We start from the raw sequence: 22,128 nt of genomic DNA, 5'->3' as shown, positions 1-22,128 counted from the left end.
GGGCATCCTACGTGCCTCCGACAGCAACAAAGTGCCAGGGGCTCCAGAGGCGGGGGTGTCAGCAGGGAGGGCTGGGAGGGAACGCTCCGGAGCAGGTATCAGGATTCTGAAGTGCTTCTGCAGCCAGATCATGTGTTGAGGCACAGCAGCCATGTGACACAGGCAGGGCAAGGTGAGCATCTGTGACAAAATGGGAGAAACCATGGCCCCTTCCTCACGACAGGTCAGGGTCCGTTCCAGGACTCGAACGCCACGCCTGCAGCCTGCGTGCTGTCTATGTGGGGAGCCTTTGCACCGGGTGGATCTTTAGGGATCACATCGGCAGGAATGCTAACACAGGTCATGGGCGCCTGTCACCCCTGCCCATGGCCATGGTGAGGCGGACATCACCAAAGTCACACCATTCTGGCCTATTGAGCTAGGACACAGCTGCAGAATCCTTCTCCACACAGTGTTCTGGCAGCAAGTAATTGGCATGGACACCCAGGAGGAAGGATTTGCCTTTCCTGGTTCGATTCCCTCCCCTCATTGACACATGGGGACTCTGAGATCCAGGCAGGGAGAGGACGCGTCCCAGGCCACAGTTAAAAACACCCGCCTGCAGCAGTGTAAGCTGTGAAATGTCAGAGGCTGGGACAGAACTGCAGCGTGGCTGCCCTCTCTGAAGAGAGGACTCTCGTTGCGTCTGTTGTGGCACCCAGTTCCACCATAGCCTCGTCACATCGTTATTTGAATGAAATACTTGCTTGTTTCTTTCCCTCCCAACTGTAAGTTCTTGTTAATGACCCTGCTCCACCTGCTCCAGTGCCTTGTGGATAGTGGGCACTTGATTCATGGGTGCTGAGGACATGAGGGGATGACCGGGTGGCAGGCAGGGCAAGTGCACATGGTGACTATTCCTTAGTCCCTGTCCTACTCCACAGAGGACAGCGGCAACATAGGCCCCGGCACCAAGCTGGTCAGTCCATGCTGGCACGTGGTGAGCAGCCAGCCAGGCGGGTGGTACCTGAGCTTCCTTTGGGGAAACCAAGGCTCAGGGAGGCACAATAATCAGCTTGGAATCCTGCAGGCTGAGCAGGAAACTGAGCCGGCTGGGACCTCCTGACTCCTGGCCAGGCTCCTGGGCATCCAGCCTGGCCAGCAGCCCCCACTGCAGCGCAGGGGCTGGCTTTTCCTGACAGCTGGCCCTGGGGACCTGTGTGTCCAGTGCCAAAGCAAACAGTGGTGGTGGAGGTGGGGGCAGGGGATGCCTGCAGGCCTTAGCTTCCTTTGCTGTCCCACACAGACAAGGCTCGAGCCCCGAGCAGCCAGGCTCCCCACTCCCTTCATTGTTCCCCATGATGGTTTCCAGATGCCGAGGAGTCACAGGTTTGGGGCTGGTCCAGGAGATCTGGGCTGGCCCTCCCCCAGCACCCTGCCACCACCTCCACCACCGCCACCGCCACACCCGAGCACAGCCTCCTCGCTGTCCCGCATCAGCCGTTCTGCAGTGAGACGCCCGGGCTCCATTTCTGGCCCCGACCCTAAGCTATGGAGTGGACGGCCCCTGCTCCTCTGTGCCTGTTTCCCGGGGTAGAATGAGCCTGTGGGGAGTGGGCAGCGTGGGGAAGATGGTCCCTGGTTGACACTCCTGCTTTAGCAGAATCCTCTAGAGCCATGTTTCCCAGCGTGGGACCAGCAGAGTCAGCCTCACTCAGGAGCTTATTAGGATGCAGATTCTCGGGCCCACCCAGACCTGGGGGTTAGAGCGTCTGGGCCAGGGCCCAGCAGGCTGTGTGATAGGGAGCCCCAGTGGTTTGGATGCCTGCTCTAGGGCGAGGACCAGACTGGGCTCTGGAACTAGGAGCCTGGGCATCTGGAGTCAGAAACGTGGAATTCAGACTTGGCATCTGTGTGGCTTGGAAATGAGCCTTAGTTTTCTGGTAAGGAAAATGGACTGGTGTTCTTAGCACTGTGTGTGGTAGGGTCACTGTGCCTAGTACACGGGACGATTAGCACGCAGCCCGGCCAGTCCAGCTCCCATACCAGAGCTCTCGGGAACACGCGCTCCGAGACGGAGGTCCCTGTCGGCCGGGCTCAGGCCACGGCGCCAGCACGTGAAAGGAGCCACCTCGGAACCCTGGCTGAGGGTGTGTGCACCAGTAATGGGCGCGCATACACCGCTTTTCCTCAGCAGTGGTGCCGTGGGTCCTGGGACTGCTAAGGGCCAGTGGCACAGAGAGGGCGCCCCACGGGGAGCAGAGACCAGAGGGCCCCGCAGACAGGAGCAGCCAAGGAGAGCTTCCCGGAAGGTATAGTTTCCACCTGGGGAGAGAGGTCTGCCAGATGGTGGACTAGCACGTGCGGAGGTGGGTGTGAGAGTGAGCACCACCAGCTAGGCCTCCCCTGTCCTTGTCACACACTCTTTCTCCGTTCTCAGGGCACCAGCAAGGTTATGGTCACATGAGGCTGCTCACAGACAATGGCAAGGGCACTCACAAGGTCAGAGCTGCGGACCACGTGGAAGTCAGCCGGGCCTGGTTGGGATCCCAGGTCTGCTACTTTCTGGCTGTGCGGCCTCAGGCAAAGCTCCCAGCCTCTGTGTCTTGGCGTGCTCCTCTGAAGGAGTCGTGGTGGGAATGGAATGGGCGGGTGGACGTGATGCCGCACGTGGCAGCAGCTGTGCAGGCTTCACAGCTGAGGAGCCTGGAGCCCAGGGAGAGGAATGGAGCGTCTGAGGCACCCAGCACGGTGCCCTCATCCTGCCTCCTGCAGAGCCATGCAGGCGCCTTGCCCTTGGGACCCGTGTGGAAGGGGCCGTTCTGCAGACGTTTCCAGGCCCTGGGTGAGGAAGCGGGGTCAGCAGCAGCCTGGGCTGTGGGGGTGGGACCTCCTGGAAAGTGACATCAGAGCAGCTCTTACACTGTGGGACGCCCTCCGCCCCCAAGGGGAAGACCACGCGCCCTGCCGTGACCATGAGAGGCACACACATGCACAAATACACCAGCATGCCCACACTCTCTCCTCCCCGCTGATTTCCAATACCAGCGACATGGAAGCTGGCAGATGCCTGGCTGGCCCCCAGGAATCTCTTAACCCCTGCCCCACGACAGCTGCCTCAGGTGACCCTGGACCCAGTCCACAGCCTCTAGACTTCAATCCTCAATGAAGGTGTCAGACAACAGCCACAAAGCCGGGGTTCAAACCCTGCCACTTACCTGCTTTGTGACCTTGGACAGGTGACTTAACCTCTCTGGGCCTGTTTTCTCATCTGGAAATGGGGTCACAGGGAAGCTGCCTATAAGGCAGGTGCACGGCGCTGCTGGATCGTGTCTGTGGCTGTCGTGGCTCCAACACACACCTGCTGGAAGTTCTCCAAGGCAGACAGCTTGCCTCTCCCTCTCCCTCAGTGGCCAGAGGAGGACATTGGGACCCGAGAAAGGAGGGACGGATGGGAGAACGGAGCCCAAGCTGGAATCAGGCCCGCACCCTCCCAGCCCCCACGGCTCCTGCCAGAGTGGCCCCAAACTGCTGACTTCAGCGTTTCACCGGCCAGGGCAGATCAGAGTTCTCTCCTGGCACGCAGCCACTCCACAGCCTCCCCCATCGCTATTTTGAGCTGAGTTCCCTGTCCCCTTTTCCTGGGACTGTGGCCCTTACACCCAAAGCCTCACTCCAGGTGGTAGCCTTTCTTCCTCTTAGCCTACCGCCTCCTTGCCCCCGGTCCCGCCCCCAGATAGGACGGGGCTGGTCGTGGCCTCATCTAGCCGGGTCACATCTGCCCAGGCCTCACCAGGGGCGGCCTCAGGTGCAGAGCCAGGGACCAGCCCAGGCTGTCTGTGATAATCCTGCCCGAGGTGGCCCACCAGAGTGGTCAGCACAGCCGAGGAGGGTGTCCTGGCAGTGGATGGAGCCAGGCTGAGGACCAGCATCACCACCTCCTGCATGTGTGACCCTGGCTCTGGCCCGCACTCTTCACCCTTCCTGGATACTGCCACACCTGTGTCCCCTGCAGCTCCCGATGTGCTGAGGCCCCCTGGGTGCTTCGAGGGAGCGGGAGACATGGAGGGCCTCGTGTGGCCGCAGCATGCTCAGAGATCGGTGGGAAACAAGACGGCAGAAACGGCAGTTCGTGGAAGTCTTTATATTTGGGATGAAATCCCTGGCATGCGGAGGCCGGGTCAGGGCAGGACATGACCGAAGCAAAGTGAGTGGTGCAGACCACAGGGTCCCCTGGGAGCTTGGGGAGCCAAGACCTCCTCTGGGGAGGCGGCAGGAGCGTTCTCGCCAGCGCACGAGGCTGGGACTCGGAAGGTGGGGTGAGCAGCCGGAGAAGAGCCAACCCTGTCTGAGATGTGGGAGGCCAGAGGGGTGCCCTTTGAGCTTGGCCTTGAAGGCTACATGGGCATGCACCAGGCGAAGTGTTTGGGGTACAGGGAGCAGCGAATGCAAGGGAAAGGGGTGGGGGTGGGATGCATCTTTTGTAGGAACTGACTTTGTTGTTGTTGTTTGAGTATGAGTTTTGTAGGAGGGAGTAGCAAGGTTAGAAGATCAGCTGGGCCAGAGGGGAAGGGGCCCCAAAGCCTCGAGTGTTTGCCTCAGCCCTGTGGATGGCAGGGGCCCTCAAGCCTGAAATGGCCACTAAAGTCCCCAGAGGGCTCTGCCTGGCTGAACGGGGTCATGGCTGTAGCAGGGCAGGGGCCACAGGCAGAGGAGAGGGCTAACTGAGCTAAGGGCCCCCAGACAGGGACCTGGAAACCCACTCGGGACAACAATGGTGTTCGGAGTCCGAGCAGCACCCCGCTATCTGCCCACCACTGCTGGTTGCAGGCTCACCCCCAGCCCCGGGCCACACAGGCTCCGCAGTCGCAGGAGGGGAGGGAGGCCCAGGCCTCGGCAGTCACTGGGATTCGGATGTTTTCCACCCTGTGGATGGCCCCTCTTCCCCTCCCGCCCCAGCTCTGCTCTGTGCGGTTTGCTAGTGGAGGGAAGCCAGAAGCAGGAAACAGATAACTCAGGGAGTGGCGGATCATGTGATTAAAAAGTCTTCGCTTTCCACAATGTTTTGCCTGAGAGAACTTCAAATTGCCTGGCCCGGGGCAGGGTTTGGAGAGAGGGCTTTCTTTTCATTTCTGAGCCGGGGTTCCTCGGGGCCATGCACACCGAGGCATGTGGGGGTGCTGGGGCCTCGGACCCCTCTGGGTCCTGGAAGGGCCTCTGTCTCACCCTGTGCCGTATCGTCTGTCCCTTCCGTTCATTCCCACCTTCTCTCACCTCGCCCTTCACAGCAGTGGCCCCGTCTTCCCACTCTGTCCTCAGCCTTGCTCATGCCCTTGGCTCTCACACCACCCACCCCTGCCCCTTACTCCTGCATCCTCTGCCTCTCTTCCCTGCCTCTGTCTCCCTTGTTTTCTCCTCTCTCACTGGCCCTTCCCTCCTCTCCACATCCCCTCCGTGCCCCCTCCCCAGGGTTTTCCTGAGCCCTTTTCCTGGCACTGTGAAAGCTCCCATTGTTCCCTGCGCTTTGACAAACCCCAGTGTTGTGGAGTCAGGATGGCATTTCTGCAGTGGCTTTGGCCTGGGAACCCAGTGGGAGGAGTGCCCAGGAGGATGGGCCTTCTGGGCCCATGTTGGGCTGCGGCAGGAACCCGATGAGGGGAGGGGGTCTGGGGCAGGCGGTGAGGATGCCTGTGCTCAGACAAGGGGACCCTTGAGGCTTGGAGGAAGCCCGGGGGGCCTTGCAGCGTCCTTCCTCCCTCACGGCAGCCGGCAGGCCTCGCGGCCCAGCCCACCTGTCCTCTGATGGCCACTTCCTCTGGGGCCTCTGCGGAGTCTGCAGCTGCCTGGACCAGTCCTGCCGCCGGCCTCCCGAGGCCATGTCTGTGGACACTGGAGTGTAGGAGTCTCCTGAGTGTCCCTAAAACAGTGTCACTCACAGAGCACATGGGAAGGAAAAGCACAGCTTTGGCACTGAACAGACTTGAGCTCAGAAACCGGCCCTGCCGCTTACTAATCGTGACTTCAGCCCAGTCGTTGCCCCTCTCGCAAGCCCGTTTCCTCACCTGCCATTAGGGTTAAGAGTGCTCATTGCATGGGCTGTTGCATCGATGAGCGAGCACTTTATGGGCCCCTCGTTGGCCCCATGCCTGTCACGCAGGAGTGCTGGGTGAAGAGCGGCCTCTGCCTAAGGATGTGGGTCCAAAGGAGTTCTGGAGGTGTGAGTGACTTGGGCTTGGGTCTGGAAGTGTGGCCAGTGGTGTTAGTGACTGGCATGGGCCACCATTGGTGGGGGGGCTGGCCCCTATCGAAGGCCCGGGAGTCTGGGAGTATTCCTCATCTGTCTGGCTTATGTCCATATTCCTGGAAGGTTCCACAAAGCCTTGTGCAGAGTGGGTGCTCAATAAACGTTAGCTGAAGGAAGAAATAATTGAGGTGGTGGCCCTGGGTTGGAGGTCAGAGGTGGGTCATGTTCCCGGAACAGGCTTGTTCTCTAATTTTCTTACAACCTTTCGGGAGAGGCAGTGCATGAGGTGGAACGTGTCGCTTTGGAGTCAGCAGATAGGGTTCAGGTCCTGGCTGCACAGCTGTGGGGCCCTGCAGGGGGTGCTTGGCTTCTCTGGGCCTCAGTGTATTCTCCCGTCAGATGGTGGGGGTCGGGAAGTGGAGGGCACATAGTAAGTGCTCATTAAAGGTCAGTGTCCCAGCTACTTCATAGCAGCCTTTCCCTTGGCAAATGAAGAAACTGAGGCTCTAAGATGGGTTTGAGGCAGCCCGGCCCAAATCGGGGCCTCTGACCACAGCCCATTTCCTCCCTACTGGCCCAGGCTCAAGGAGACACACAGGGAGGGCAGAGAGGCGCCTGTGGGCTGAGAGGCGGGGCTCAAAAGGATCGATTATCCCTCAAAAGAGAGAAGAGCACAGTCTTCCCATGGTGGTCCCCTAGCCTCCAGAAAGGGTCCCCAGAACCCTTTGGACTGTCCAGGAAGGGCCAACAGGATGCGCAAAGAGTCCTGTGCATGTGGGCCAGACCCCCTGCCTCTCAGCCTCATGTCCTCATCTGCGGGAAGGGCGTCGCAAAGTCCTAAGACCCAGCTCTTCCTGTCTCTCTTCTCGGCCAAGACCACCTCAGTGGCCCAGCTGCAGGAGAGCAGGCAGACAGGCGGACAGCGAGCCAGGGGGAGCCCATCTGTTCCTTATTTCCTCCCTGCTCCTCTGGCTCCAGCCAGTGCCTCTCAGCTGGACACACTGTGGGGCCGGCCTAGAGCCCCATGGCAGAGGGGGCGCGGCCGTGGGGCTGCTGAGCACCAGCTGACCTCTGACCTCAGGAGGAAAGTGACCTTGCCCAGCGTCAGGGCCACCTTCGTTCTGGAGATGGGAAACTGAGGCCCAGAGAGGGGAAGGCTGCCTCCAAGGCCACCCAGTGTGCCAGTATCCACTACAGTGTCAACCCTTCCCTGTTTCTCATCATCCTGGCTGGGCGGATTCCTCCTCCCTGCGATCCTGGCATGTTGCAGGGCAATTGAGAGAGTGGGCTTGAGTCAGACGGCCAGGGTTCAGATCAGACTCTGCCACTTGCTGATGGTGTAGCCTTGGACAAGTTCCTTAATCTCTTCATGCCTCAGTGTTCTCCTCCGAAACCTGGGACTAAACCTATTTGGCTCATAAAGTGACTCAAAGAGGGTCTGGCCCTGACTAGACACCTAATTCGTGTGGCTATTCGTCTGTCCCAAAGCTTGGCCAGGCACAGCCTGCTCTCCTGGGCAGGCGGAGGTAGTGCGGCCAGGGCTGGGACGGGCCCTCCGCTGGGCCCACAGCCGGGATGGTACCCTGAGAGCAGACCCTGTGCGTTCTGGGGTGGAACCCGCCTGGGGTCGTGCCGTGCTGGGCATAGCCGCAGGTCTTCAGCAACCCCGGGTGCTGCCACCTCCTGAGCCCAGGGTCCCTGGGATGCTTGGCCTCAAGCTGCCACAGCTGACTGTCATTTCCCCACAAAAGGGACTCCCTCTAACTTGCTTCACCCTTTTAAAGGCTGGCTCACTCCTGGTGGGACTTTGGGAAGCAGGGCAGGGATGCTAATGGGCAGGGACCAGCTGGGCTCTTGTGCCCTGTGACAGGTGTGGATACTTCTCTGGCTGTCCTCAAATCCAGGGAGCAGACGGGATCCAGGAGTAGGAAGTCCACTCCATGGATGGCAGGAGGGTAGCTCTTCGGACCCGAGCAGAGTCCAACGGAACCAGTAGCCAGGGGTCACCAGTGCCCTGAACCCAGGCCCCAGTGTCCACACCCACAGGGGCAAAGCGGGCAAGAGCCACCATCTCTGTTGGGAAAGTGCAGGGCGCCCCCTTGTGGGCAGGCGGAGCCTGCAGGCCAGGGAGTCCGCTGACAAACTATCTTTGTCAAAGGTGTACTGGTACCTACTCGTTAAAGACAGTTCATTAATTACTCCTGGAGGCAGCCTCTGAGCCCTTCTGGCTGATTTCCCGCCAGCCCTTTGCTTACCTCGTTTCCCTTTTTACAGTTTCACTCTAAAAACAGCCAATATTTGATCATTTATCCTGCTTTCTTTGTAAGCATTTCCCCAAACCCTTTAAAAATCCTCATAAATATTTTAATGGCTCTGTTGTCACTCATCCAATGGGTGTGACATCGTGTAGGGAAGCGGAGCATCATGTTGGATGCTTAGCTTGTTCCAGTGTTTCACTGTCATAAACAAGGCTGCAGTGAACATCCCAGAACAGGGCTCTGGTCCACAACTCTGGTCACAGTTAGGATGGTTGCTCAGGACTGGATTTGCTGAGGGGAAGGATTGAACTTTTTTTTTTTTACTTTTTTTTTTTTTTTTTTTGAAGGCTTACTGCCAAGTTGCACGTTGGAAATACAGTAGGAAACATACCTGTTCAGCCCTCAGCCCAGCACCGTCTATGAGTGCCCCTCTCACACCTACCTGGTGGCCCTTCACCAGTAACAAGAGGCGGAAGGACTACAGAGCTGGAAATGCCCTCAAAGTGACTCGGTCCAACTGCCTGACCAGGTCATAAGTCCCGGTGGCAACTTTCCTGTTAGTTAGTTCACCCAGCTTCTGCTTACCTATCCCCAATGACCGGGAGTGCACCATCTTATGGCCAATGGCCAGAAATCTCATGAATTGGTGGAAAGAAAACCGAAGAAGCGTCCAAATAGTGTTAGCATCATCTGCGTCTCTTCCCAAGACGCTGGCCGCCTGGACGGCTCTCCCACCCCCACCCAGCCCCGCTTTCACTGCTCCTCCTACTCCCACGCAGGCCGCCACCGCCCACTTCCCAAGCTGCCCCCCACAGCAGTTCTACCCCAGCTTCGGAGGTCAGGAGGACCCAGTCCCTCCTCCCAGCTCAGTCCCCGATTTGCTGTGTGCCCTTGAGCAAGCCCCTTGATTCTCTGGTCTCCAGAGGGCCTGTCTGTGCCTGAAGCGGTGGTTTCTGAGCCCCAGAGAGCTTTGCCCAGGCTCCTGGCAGATCTGATTCCCCAGAGGGGACGTGGCAGGGGCCCGGGTCAGGAGAGTCTGGTTGGACCTGGCACCCTTCCCGGCTGAGGTGGTGGCGGCCCCTGCAGAGCCGTCAGCATAACCGGCTGTTTCATGCGAAGTTTATGAGAAGAGGCCGTGCCTTTCTGAGAGGAAGCAGAGGGATCGTGTGGGGGGTAGAGAAACCTTTGTTCTGTCAGAAAGTTCTGCTCCCTTTGGCCCTACCCTCATCTGTAGGCTAAATCATGTTGGGACTGAGCCCTTCCAGGAAGCGGCTGCCCGCCTCCATCACCCCTGTTCGCCAGGCCACGTCTCTCCTCTGACCTGCAGGAGGACAGAGCCACTGGCCTGCTGAGCTGGGGGCCCCGGGGCCTGGCGGATTTCTCCTCCTGAGCACAGGCCCCAGCTTTATAATTGGGACACACGTGGGGGTGACGGAAAAGGTAAGCCAAGACGGGGCCTCACCTCCTGCTCCTCACACTGAAAACTCTTTGGCAAGTCCTGTTCCTTCCCCAGGCCTCAGTTTCGCCATCTGGTAAATGGGTTGGTGATATTCCCTGCCCACATGGTTATGAGGAGAGGTGAATGGGGCCTGCAGGATGCGGAGCCCTGAGCGCAAAGCCAGCACACACAGTGCTTCGTAAATGTCTGTTCTCTTCGCCCTCCCTCTGCCCTTCGGCAGCCCAGTCTGTAGAGCTTCTGCAGCCTGGGTCCCTGCCTGAGAATTACAGAATGGGAAGGCACCTAATGCTGCTCCTTTTTCGCTTCCCCACAACCCAGGGGGAGCAAGCCCACCTCTACCCGGGCCTTCCCCCATCCTGGGAACTTTCCTCTTACGTTTTGCACCCATTGGCTTCAGCTCTAGCCTCCTTTCTCCTGGACCGAGCCTGCTCCCTCTCCCTGGATAGGCCCAGGAGAGAATCACACTAAATCGCCGACGGGACAGAGCACTTGCAGTGCTCAACCACTGAGCTAAGACATCCATGTGCACGGAAGCAGCCATTCTTCCAACAGCCCTGGGCGGCAGGCCTTCACCATCACCCTGGGTTTCTATACGAAGAAGCCGAGGCACACAGAGGTCGAGTGATTTGCACAGTTTTAAGTGTTTTACGTGTATCATCTCATTTAATCCTGAGAGCATGCTTATGTGAAGTAACCTGCTCATGACCACGGAGCTGGATTTGGATCCAGAGTCTGTGCTCTGAACCTTGGTGCACAACCTCATAAATAGGCAGTTTCCCAGGCAAACGTTACTATGGAAACAGATCATCTCATAGCCCAGTGCTTCTTAAACTCTATGGCATGTGAACCTCCTGGGCCCCTGGTTGAAATGCAGATTCTGAGTCAGTAGATCTGAGGCTGGGCCTGCGATTTTGCACTTCTAATGAGCTCCCAGGGGTGCTACTCAGGCCAGTCCAGGAAGGACAGGTGACAGGTGTGTAGTCACGGTGCAGAACCTGTGTGAAAGCCTGTCTCCGACTCTGAGCCTGCACATGCCACGTAGGTGACAGTGCAGGTGGCATTGGTCTGGTGGAGTGGCCACTTCGCAACTTCAGCTGATAGATGCCATAAGCATTCCAGACCAATGGGTCATATTTTTGTGTGAAATCTCTCATTTTTAAATATTGGGGCAACGAATTCAACTTTATAAGCACTAAGCAGCTCATACATGAGTGTTCACAGCAGCATTACTCCTAACAGCCGAGAATTGGAAGCAACTCAATGTCTATCATCTGATGAATGAGTGTACATAAAACATGGCATGCCCATACAATGGACTATTTTCCAGTAACAAAATGAATGGAGTACTGACACATGCCACAATATGGATGAACCTTAAAATCATTACACTAAGTAAAAGAAGTCAGACACAAAAGGACCATTATTGTATGATCCCACTTACATGAAATATTTAGAATAGGGAACTTTTTAGAGTCAGAGAGTAGATTAGGGGTTGCCTAGGCCTGAGTGGTGAGGGGGTGGGGGTAGGATGGGGAGTGACTGTTAATGGGTACAGGGTTTCTTTTGGGGGTAACAAAATGTTCTAAAATTAGATTGTAGTGATGGTTGTATAACTGTGACTATACTGCAAAACATTGACTTGTACACCTTAAACAGGTAAGATGTAGAATCATGTCTCAATAAAGCTATTTTTAAAAATTCCATGTAGGAAAAAGCTAGTTTCCTTAATATGTAAAGTGCAGTTACAGACCAAGAAAATTAACAAACCCCAGCAGGGAAAGAGATTTACAAAGGATTTGGACTAACAGTTTGCAGATGGTTCTTAAATGCATGGGGAACATCTCTCTTGCTCCCAATAGAAGACATATGAGTCAAAGCTACTCTCAGAAGATTGCCTCTCAGGTCGGCAATGATGAGGACTGCTGGTGAGGAGGTTAAGAAGGGACACCCAGGGGAAGGCAGTGGCGGTTTGTTGTTACCTTTAAAACTTAAAAGTGCACATCCACTTTTATTTCTAGGAATTTATTCCACAAATGTTGTCTCTGTTTCTACACACACACACACACACACACACACGCACGCACACATGCACACGCACACATGCATGCACATTATTCACTGGAGCATTGTTTGTAATAGTGGAAGAGCAGAAACCACCCAGATGTTCTGTGACTGTACTGGAACTGCAAGTGTGCGAATACCATGCAACTGTTAGAAAACAGCAGTTCTGTTTGTTCTCATGTGGGAAAAGGATACTTGATTAGATATAGGGTGTCCCCAGAAAGGTATACACACTTTGAATAATCAGTAATTCCAATGGGTTAAATCTGGAAAGAAAGAAAAATCAATTGAGCTATCAGCTGTTAAGTGTGTATACATTTTTGGGGACATCCTGTATATATTATCTTACAATAATATGTCCAAGATACATTGTTAAGTAAAAAAAAGAAAGATGCAGAACCAGTATAACGTCTCTAAACAAGCGAGGGAAGAAAGCGTGTGTGTACATATGTTGCATATGTTTGTAAATGCAGAGTGTATCTTCGGGGCGGTGTGCCTCCAGGTCGGGGAGAGGGTGGTGGGAAGCAGGGGTGAGGCACTGTATGTGTACGAAGCTGGGCGGTGCCCGTGTTGCCTCGTCAGTAACCCTTAAACCACACACTGAGCCAACGAGCACCTGTGCGCAGGTTCACGCGCCTCTTTGTGACAACTGAGCTAAGGAAGTGACTTCTAGCTCCACTAAGGACTTTGCGCCCTTGACTGAAAAAGACGTCACCCTCCCACCCCCACCTCCCCTGTCCTCTGCCTCCCAGCCTTGGGTTCCCGTGTGTGCGCTGGGGTGACCCTGGTGTTCTCTGGACTGGGGACAGAGTGCTTGCACACGGGGACACAGGGTATGAGAGCTGAAGAGGGGGAACCCAGGGGGGGCAGCATTTTGGCCTTGTGGACCCCAACCCCCTATGTTTGCTTCCTGTCCTCCAGGCACGCCCCAAAGGCGAGGGTCTGACCCCATACCAGGGCAAAAAGCGCTGCTTCGGCGAGTACAAGTGTCCCAAGTGCAAGAGAAAATGGATGAGCGGGAACTCCTGGGCCAACATGGGGCAGGAGTGCATCAAGTGCCACATCAACGTGTACCCGCACAAGCAGGTGAGCGGGCGGGGCAGGCGGGGGTGTGGGAAGCAGGGGGCTCAGGTCTCTGAAGGGCTGAGGGAGGGTGACTTTGTCTCTCATTAGGCCTTCTTATGGCAAGGATGAGACCAGATCCCTTCAAGTTAGCTTTCTTTCCTGTCTCCTCTGAGATGGGGTGAGAGCGCTGCTGCCCGGGGAAGGGGGAAGGAGTGGAGGATAAGGGGCAATGCACCGAGGCCTGAGACCGCAGCCCAGGTGCATTTGGGAAGTGATGAACTTGGATGCTGCTGTGAGAGGGATGGAAGGGCAGCAGGAGGCAGAGGGGCCTGAGGGAAAGGGAGGCAGAGGGGTGCGGAGGTGGGCATTGGGGGCACCTGAGGCGGTGATGTCAGACTGAGCTCAGATGGGGAGTGGAGGGTCGTGTACTCGGGGTTGGGTGGGGGTGGCGGAGGAGACGGGCACTGCTGGTGAGGGGCAGCACGTGCAAGTAGGGGACAAGGCTGGCACGGAGCATGGGAGGAGCGGGGGGTAGGGGGGAGCAGAGTGCGGAGGGAGGGGCTGCCGGGCCGTTGGAGAGAATTTGGCCCCTGTCCTACTAGGAGGAGGAGGAGAGGATGCTCATGGTCCAAATGCTCTGTGATTGTGTGACCCTTGTGCTGGCCTCCATTTCCTGTTTGTAGGCTCGCCATCCCCCCGCCCCAACGGTTTTCATGGTCCCATCACCCACAGGTCTTTCAGCGCCTGCACAGACCTGGCGAGAGCCCACGAGCCCTCCCAATAGCATGGCCACGCAGGCGGACAGACTGGAAACTGGCCGTGGCCGAGGGGCAGGCCACATCCTAAGGGCGCTGAGGGAGAGGCCCAGGCCCCGGTGACCAGGGGGAGGCGGGCACAGGGCACACAGTGTCTGGGGAGCATGTCGGGGCCGGGGTGGGGTGGGCAGTCTGGAGGAGACCGTCCTGGTTCCTGAGCTCTCCTGGTGACTCCTGACAAGGCCTGGGCCCAGGCCACAAACACATGCCCCGTTCTGATGGTCAGAGGCTCGCCTGCGCGGGGCTCCGCTCTGCCAGCCCTGGGCGTGGCCATGCTATTGGGAGGGCTCGTGGGCTCTCGCCAGGTCTGTGCAGGCGCTGAAAGAAGGTGAAGGTCGGGGGGGGGGGGGGGGGGGGGGCGGTGCTAGGCGTTCCAGGAGCTTCCTCTCCAAGCGAACAGAACAGTCAGCCAGGGTTAGCCACTGTCATTCAGAATCGCTGGCGTGGTCACCCCAGGTACTGTGTGCCAAGCCCCCGCATGCCCTCCATCTGTGCTCTGCCCTCCACCTGGGTTCTGTTCATCCCGATTTCACAGGCAGGGAAGGCACGGTCCCGAGAAGCCACCTGGGGTCCCCAGGGTCCCCAGTGGAAGTGGGGCCCAGAGCTGAACTTGCCCTTGTCTGTTAAACTGTCGGGAGCCTGGCCCTGAGGCACACAGGCCCCGTTTGTGTCCCAGCTCAGCCTCCCATGCACTGGGCCCATGTGCTGAACCAAAGTGCCATGTTCCCGGTGCAGGAGAGAAGAGGCGGCCGCAGGTGGGTTTCGGTGATGGGAGAGGCAGCAATGGGGAAGGTTATGAGCGCAGCGAGCGGTGGCCGGGCACTCCTCTGAGTACTTTATATGTTTGTCCTCTCAGCCACCCCCTGAAGTCAGCTCTCTTATTTCCCCAAACTACAGAGGAGCAAAATGAGGCAAGGGGTGTATGTGACTTACTCCAGGTTAGTAGAAAAGAGGGAGAAAGTTCGGGGCTGCCGGGGGCAGATGAGTAGCCTGGGTGGGGATGAGGGGACCCGGGAGGAAAGGTCACATGGCTGGCGGGCCATGGAGCCAGATTAGGCCAGTTCCCACAGGGGCTCAGGTGGGCAATGGCGAGGGTCTGTGCTGGGGGTCTGGGAGGCTCGTCCTTGTGACTTTCACACGCTCTGTGACCTAAGCAGAGAGGCATGACCGATGCCCCAAGGCGGGTGGGACCCAACTTCCTTCAGTGGCTCCAGCCTCCTAGGCCCTGCCTCTACATTGCTCAGCAGCCCTTCTTCCATGCCAGGCCCATCCTGGCTGGTGCCTCCTTCCTCAGGCCGGCAATGCCTCATCAGTTTCCTCGTTTCTCTCCTGCCAAGCTCAATCCGAGCATAGCCTCTCTGATCCCTTCCCCATCTCCGTGCCCAGGATCAGAGTCCCTGACCCAACCTGGAAGGATCTTCCAAGAGCGTGTGGCCTGCTTTCCTGTCCCAAACCCTCCCCCAGTCATTCAGCCCTTGTCTGTTGAGCACTCGCTGTGTGCAACAGAGAGACTGAGGCCCAGACAGGACTGGAACTTGAGCACGGTCACTTAGCCAGCCAGCAACAAGGGGCCCAGGACCAGGCTCCTGTCACGGCCCAGCCTCAGTCCCTTATCACAGGGGTCTCCTCCCACAGGGAGGCTGCAGACCGGGCAGAGGGTAAGGGGTGGTGTCAGGAGCTTTTGAAGAGCTGAGAGGGAGGGTTTGGCGTCCCACCCCTGGTCCCATGGTGGAGAGAGTGGTGGAGGGGCTGCTTTATTTCTCCTGCCCCCTGAGCTCTGACCGCTGGGGCAGCCATCTCCTGAGAACCCTCCTCCTCCCCGCTCCTTCCTCCCCTGCCACATCTGCTTTCTGTCAGGCTCCAGCAGAGCCCCCTTCCCGCCCTGCCCCCCACAGAAGAAAACACTTGGGCTTTGCCTCACTGCAGGGGTAGGGCTGGCCCTGTGCGATTAGTCCCAGCTGCTGAGTGTTTCCCTCTGTGGAGGGTGGAGGGGAGTCGTCTTGACAGCTTCCCTGCTCCTTCACACAGACGGGGCTGAGCCAGGACCATGGGAGGGGGAACAGCAGAGGGGGGCAGGGCACTGATAGGATCACAGCAAGTGGGATGGAGAGGATGTTGCAGGGGGTGGTTCAGGACTTAGCTGGCTCCCCTGTTCCCAGCCTGCCCCCAGCCCTACATAGCCCTAATAGTAATAATATATGATATTAATACTGGCCAACACTTTGCTTTTTATGTGCCAGGCACTGTCTTAACAAGTTTGCATATATTAGCTTATTTACTCTTCCCAACAACCCTATCAAGTGGGTCCTCTTATTAGCCCAGTTTTACAGAGGAGAAAATTGAGGCACAGAGAGGTTAAGTGACTAGCTAAAGGTCACACAGCAACAAGTCTTGCCGAGTTCTTTATGGTTATAAAGTGATCTTATTTAGTGCTATCACACACAGAGCAAATGTTGTTAACCTCCCACCCAGGTTACAGAAGGGCAAGTTGAGGTTCTAAAGGAGAAAGATCTTGGCCACCAGCCCTTGGTAAAGAGGTGAAGCTGCAGGCCCCTGGGTAAGACCCTTGATGTCCTAGGTCCTCAGTTTCCTCATCTGTGAGGCAGATGGTGTTACGTCCCTCACAGGAAGGGTGAGGTTAGGTGCTATGATTTATGCGGCAACACTTTGCAAAGTATAAACTATGGGGAGCATGGGGGTGTCGGCCTGCTTACTCTGCCTCTCTGGCCCCACCTGGAAGACCCATTCAGGGAAGGGGCCCTGGCCAGCATGAAGAGGAGGGTGGGGAGTGGAACCAGGCTGGGTTTGGTCAGGGGATGGGAGACTTCTGTTTGACCCCCGTGTGGCCAGGATCACTAGGATGGGGGTACAGGACCCGGGGTCAGTGCAAGATCGGGAAGCCCTTCTTACAACTCAGGCAGTGAGCTCAGCGGGCCGGCAGAGAGCTCCCAGCCCTCGGGGCTTGTAGGCCATGGAGATGTTGTAGGTGTTTGTGGAGACGTCTGGGAGGGCAGGGGATGTGACCTGCCTGGGCCTTTCAGCTTGGCATCCTGGCTTCAACTTGTGTTGACTTTACCAGCTGGTGTCCCTCTTCCATTAATCATCATCATCATCATCATCATCATCATCATCATCGGTGGCAGCAGCAGCATTAATAGCGTCTATATGCCATCTCTTTCTATTCCTGGTCTTCATTGAGTTGGAACAGCAATCTCATGAGAAACGTGTTGTAACATCTCCTTTCACAGATGGGGAATGGAGGGTCGGAGGGAGGTTGGGTGGCCTGCCCAGGGTCACTCGGCTCGTGGGCGGCAGAGCTGGTGTTCCAGCCCAAGTGCCCTGGGGACAAATCTTCTCTGGCCGGGAAAGCAGGTCGCCTGTAAGCCCCTTGCGGTGAGGTCAATGCTCCCGTCCTTTCCCAGTCCGTCCCATGTGGCTTCAGGCCTGGAAGCACAGGGATGGGCTTCCTACCCCTGGATCCTAACCCTGCCCACCACGGTTCCTACGCACATCTCCCAGAGCCCCTGCCTCTCCATCCCCGAACTGCTCGCTCTGAGTGCCACCTCGGGGCCAGGCGCTGCGTCCTTGGGCAGAAAAGGCGGTATTCTACTTTTGAGTGGCTTGCGTTCTAGCCAGGGGGCAGCGCTCACTTTCACTGTCCTCCCAGGACCATCCTGGGTCATAGTCAATGGTGCTAAGACTCCCCGCCCCACCACCCGCCTGTAGCTCCTACCCCGCCCTCGGCATGGAGCTTCCAGCTGGCCCTGGCCAGCTTCCTCTGAGTCCCCCCAAATCCGGGCAGGGGACCCTTCTGCAGGCAGGTTTCTGGGTCAGGGCTGTGCCAAGAAACTGCTTGGGAGGCATGCCTAATAGCATCCATAAACCTTCCAAGGAGAGGAGGCTTGGCTGGCTGTGAGGCCGGTGGGGGAGGAGAGGGGTGTGGGGGGAGGGGGGGAGCAGGGATGTGCCCCTGGTAACAAAAAGGTGCCTGCTCTGCTCTGTTTACAAACACTAAGACCTCCGAATCCTCCCAGTGTTCTGCAAACGAGGTGTGATGATGGCCCACTTTACAGACATGGAAACTGAGGCTCCCTGAGGTCACACAGGGAGTGAGCAGCATTATAGGTCTGGCAAGTCAGCTCCCTGCTCTGGGCCTCAGTTTCCCTATTAGGAAACAATGCGATTCTGCTCATGTAGCCACTCAACAAACATGGCAGATGGTGTGCCTGGCCCTGGGAGATGGGGGATCCAGAGCACCGGCTGCCAACCCCTCACAGAACTGAGGGCTCATTCCCTCGAACCTGAAGAGTTGCGACCAACCGTGACCAGGTTAAACTCTGCTTGAGTCCTGAGGCCACACGCGGAGGCACGGGAGTGACAGCAGCCAGGGGAGAAGCGCTGGGTGCCGGCAGTCCGGAGGCGTGGGCTGGGGTCTCCCTTGCTCTGGGCCTTGGTTTCCTTATCCAGATAATGTCTGTGCACCTGTCTTGCCTCTATCCCAGGTTTTTGTGGGCTTCCTACGGTGGCTGCTCAGAGAGTACTGGGGAATGGAAAAGGGTGTCCAGACCCGGGCTCTGGGTATAGGACCCTCTCCCACAGCCCTGCCCCCAGCCCAAGGTCCCAGCCTGTACCTCTGGGGACAGCGAGAGGCAGGAAGGGCCCTGGTGCCTTGGGAAGCAACCTCTGTGGCCACGCACACTCCCTCTGGGCTCTCTCTGTGTATGTCTCGCTTCTCCTGTCTCTTCATATCTCTCTCTCTCTCCTGCTTCACTCTGTGTTTCTGTGTTTCTTGCTGCCCCTCGGTCTCCCCACCTCGAGCCCTCTTCCCACTTCCTCTCTGCAGAGGCCCCTGGAGAAACCCGATGGCCTGGACGTGTCCGACCAGAGCAAGGAGCACCCCCAGCACCTGTGCGAGAAGTGCAAGGTGCTGGGCTACTACTGCCGCCGAGTGCAATGACCGGCCCTGCCGCCTCCGCCGGCCAGAGAAGCCCGCCCGTGTTCGTCCATGTTGCTGCATCTCCCCATGTGTGTGGGGGAGTCCTCACAGGCGTGCGGGTCTGGGCAGGGGGTCTTAGGTTCTTGTCTCATGTGTGTTGACAAACAGTTTTACTGACATAGCTGCCCCGCAGAAGGTGGGGTCTCTGGGACTCTCCAGGTGGGCTGAGTCTGCGGGGGTACTAGGGGTGAGCAGGGGTTGATGCACAGAACCCACAAAGCCCTCGGGGTCCCCTGCAGGCTCTCCTCCTCTGAGACCCCTTTGGTGAGCAGCCTTGCATTGGCCACAAGTGCACTAAATTTACTGTGAATCCCAAAGCCTGTGGGGGTTGTCTCCCCAAGACCAGCCGGCGCCTTCTCCTCCCCAGGGCCTTCCAGGCTGCCCCGTGCGCAAAGCACCCTCAGAGAGCCCCGTTTCTGTGTCCCGTTCAGGTCAGCAGTCATGGCGAGCTGATACCTGTTCTAGCAGCTGCTGCTTGGAGTGGACCTCTCTGCCCCTTGCCCACTTTGAGCCCCAAACCTGACTGCCTCTGATGTCACTGGTATTACACCTGGGTTCTGCATCCCCCCTCTCCCCAAAGACCCAGAGGTTAGGGACGGGGAGGCTGTGAATGTTGGACAGAGTCCCAAGGCGTGGCCTGGGGCACACCAGGCATCGCCTCCCCCACACACACTTTCCTCACGTGCTTGGATTTGTCAGCCCATTCCCTTCCCTTCTCCTTCACCTCCCACCCACAGCCCATCCCCGATGGAGGCTGTAGGGCCCTGTGTGGCAGGAAGGGCATGGGTCTGGCAGTCTGGAGACCTTTGTCCAAGTGCTGGCCCTGCCACTGACCAAGTATGGAACTTGGGGAGGACGTCTCATCTCCAGGCCTCAGTTTCCCCTTCAGTTCAGTGAGTGACACTAGTAAGCGGGGGGCCGCCTCCTGGGCACAGGACTGAATTTGGAGGGTGTCACCAGGTCCCGCACTCACACCACCCCCCATCAGTCCATCACTGAAGTCAAGCTGAGGGATGCCAGCCCCATCCCTGCCTGTTTTCCCCACCCCTGCAATAGTGAAGGAGAAAGGTCCCCCTCCACCTTGCACGGGGCAGCCCCAAGGCACACTGCAGAACCTCCCCCCCCCCCCCCCCGCGGGAGCAGGAGGGCCACCCTCCTCAGGGAGGAGCCTGTGTTGATTGTCGTGCATCCTTCCTTTCTCCCAGGGACAGGGAGAAAGCTAGTTGTCAGGACCGAGTCACTTTTGCCCCAACATTATGCCTCTGTGGGAAAAAGTCAGACCACGAAATGGGCCTGCAATCCAGTGTTTACCGTGGCTCAGGGACACCCAGCCGGGGTCCAGTGCCTTTGTTTTCAAATGAAAATATTTGTACAGCTGAGGAGTAACAGTCAAGTTAACCAGGGGTCCAGGGAGCAAGTCGAGAAGATGGAGTGAGTGTATTTGAAGCCAGGGGGTGCTGCAGAGTAGATTTCAGGGGGTCACGTCCTCTGAGCACTTAAAAGGGGGATATTTGCTCCAACCTGAGCCCCAAAGCTGCCTCCCTTCTACCCACAGCAGCCATGCCTGGCGGTGGCTGTGACCACCCTCCCCACCCAATGGGAATGCCACTGTGGAGTCCTCACCCAGCTGTTTCCGGCTGTCTCCACCGGGTGGGTCAAAGTGAGCGGAGTCGCCCTGGCTGGAGGCACTGTGCCCCGAGGAGAAGCTGTTACTGCCAGTCATCCTGGTGCGCAGCCAAAGATAATGCTCCCGGTGGTGGGCAGTGCGCTTGTCCGGCTGCCAGCACCAGGCCCCAACTCTTCCAGGGACCTGGCCCCACAGTGGGACGTTGGTCCCGGGATGCTGGGGCCTGCCAAATCTGCTGCAGAGGTGGGGGAAGCCCAAACCCTAAAAGAGCCAGGACTCCAGGCTGCCGGAGGCCAGGGCCTTCCACGGGCCAACAGGAGGTGGACTATCACCCCACAGTGACCTTCCCAGTGGGCTTGTCCAGCTGGCAGCCATTGCCCCTGCTATCTGTGCCCAGCTGGCCACGGGGGGCTGGGCCCTCTGCACCCCCTCTTGTATTGTTCTGGCGGAACTTGGGAGCTCTCTGTGGTCAGCAAAAGCCTCTGATGCCCAGGCTGGCTGCCGTGGGAATGAAGTGCTCAGAGGCCTGGGAGCCCAGGGGACGAGCAGGTGTGTGGTTGAGTACGTTCAAAAGGGACAATCGCTTGCAGTGAGTAGGTCTAGTGATGTAGCTGGGAGATAACAGTGTTTACCCCATTGAAGTATTCAGTAGTTCTACTTGTGAATTTGTATTTATTTTGAGTTATACTTGACACAGAATTCCTTTTTTAAAAGACAAATACTATTTGTGTATTTTGAAAAAAAAAATCATAGGTGTTAAAATTTCTGCATAGTTACCAATTATTCTCACAACACTGAATTTGTTACCTTCTCCTGAAAAATCCTCACAGTGATTTTTGTCTGTATATATTGGAAGGCCTTTTTAAAAAAAAAAAAAAAGAAAAGAAAAGAAAAAAATAATTGTTTGATTTTTGACATTAAAAACAAACAAAAAGAGGCATTTTCAAAACTTCAGAGCTTTTGGGAGGGCAATAGAATATCAAACAAAATGTCTGGAAGTATTTTGCAAACCTTCTTGTTGAGGTGCAAGAAAATATTTATGGTGAGAACTTTTCTCTCCTGGGTTTTTGTTTTTTTCGTTTGATTTTTTTTTTTTTTTTTTTTTTTTTTTTTACTATACTTTGGTCTGTAAAAAGTATGCAACTGAACTACATTAAGAAGGAAATATTGTCTCCATAGAATATTATATGAAGTTGGTACATAATTCTGACGAGGAAAAAAAAAAACCTTTGCAATTCTTTAAGCCATATTGTTGCTATTCTGTGTTGTTTTCCTTGGATGAAAATATCAGTATTAAGTAGCCAGCATATTATCCAAGTGCTTAGACTCATTGGTATGTGTCTGTCCTGTATTTATACATATGTGTATCTGGAAAGTATTGCCTTTTTAAGGGAAGCTATTCTTAGGTATGTAGTGAAAGGGGGATGGTGACCCCTTTGAGCCTCCTCAGCTGAGGATAACAAACAGCATTGTAATCTGTCCCCTTGCACCTTCTTATTATTCTCTTGTTATTATGGTTATTAGTTTAGTAGGGGGTAAGGAGGTGGGCTAGGGGAGGAAGGGGCATGTGACTAACTAGCCCCCTGTGGCCAGCCCTGGTCTTGGCCTGGTCAGCAGGGCCCCA

At 56.7% G+C, this 22,128-nt stretch overlaps 1 protein-coding gene across 1 annotated transcript in view; it reads left to right on the top strand.

Annotated features, from left to right (window-relative positions):
- The window catches only part of ZCCHC24 (zinc finger CCHC-type containing 24), a 56,626-nt gene extending 36,124 nt beyond the window's left edge, over positions 1-20,502 (top strand). The window contains exons 3-4 of the mRNA XM_080641980.1: positions 12,923-13,087; positions 18,725-20,502. Coding sequence (XP_080498106.1) covers positions 12,923-13,087; positions 18,725-18,838 — 279 coding nt within the window. The 3' untranslated portion in view covers positions 18,839-20,502. The remainder of the gene's footprint in view (positions 1-12,922; positions 13,088-18,724) is intronic.
- Positions 20,503-22,128: the final 1,626 nt, after the last annotated feature.

Source organism: Plecotus auritus (assembly GCF_963455305.1).
Source record: "Plecotus auritus genome assembly, chromosome: 9".
Lineage (NCBI taxonomy): Eukaryota > Metazoa > Chordata > Mammalia > Chiroptera > Vespertilionidae > Plecotus > Plecotus auritus.
Note: the sequence above shows the minus strand (reverse complement) of the source record. Positions and strands in the feature narration are given on the sequence as shown.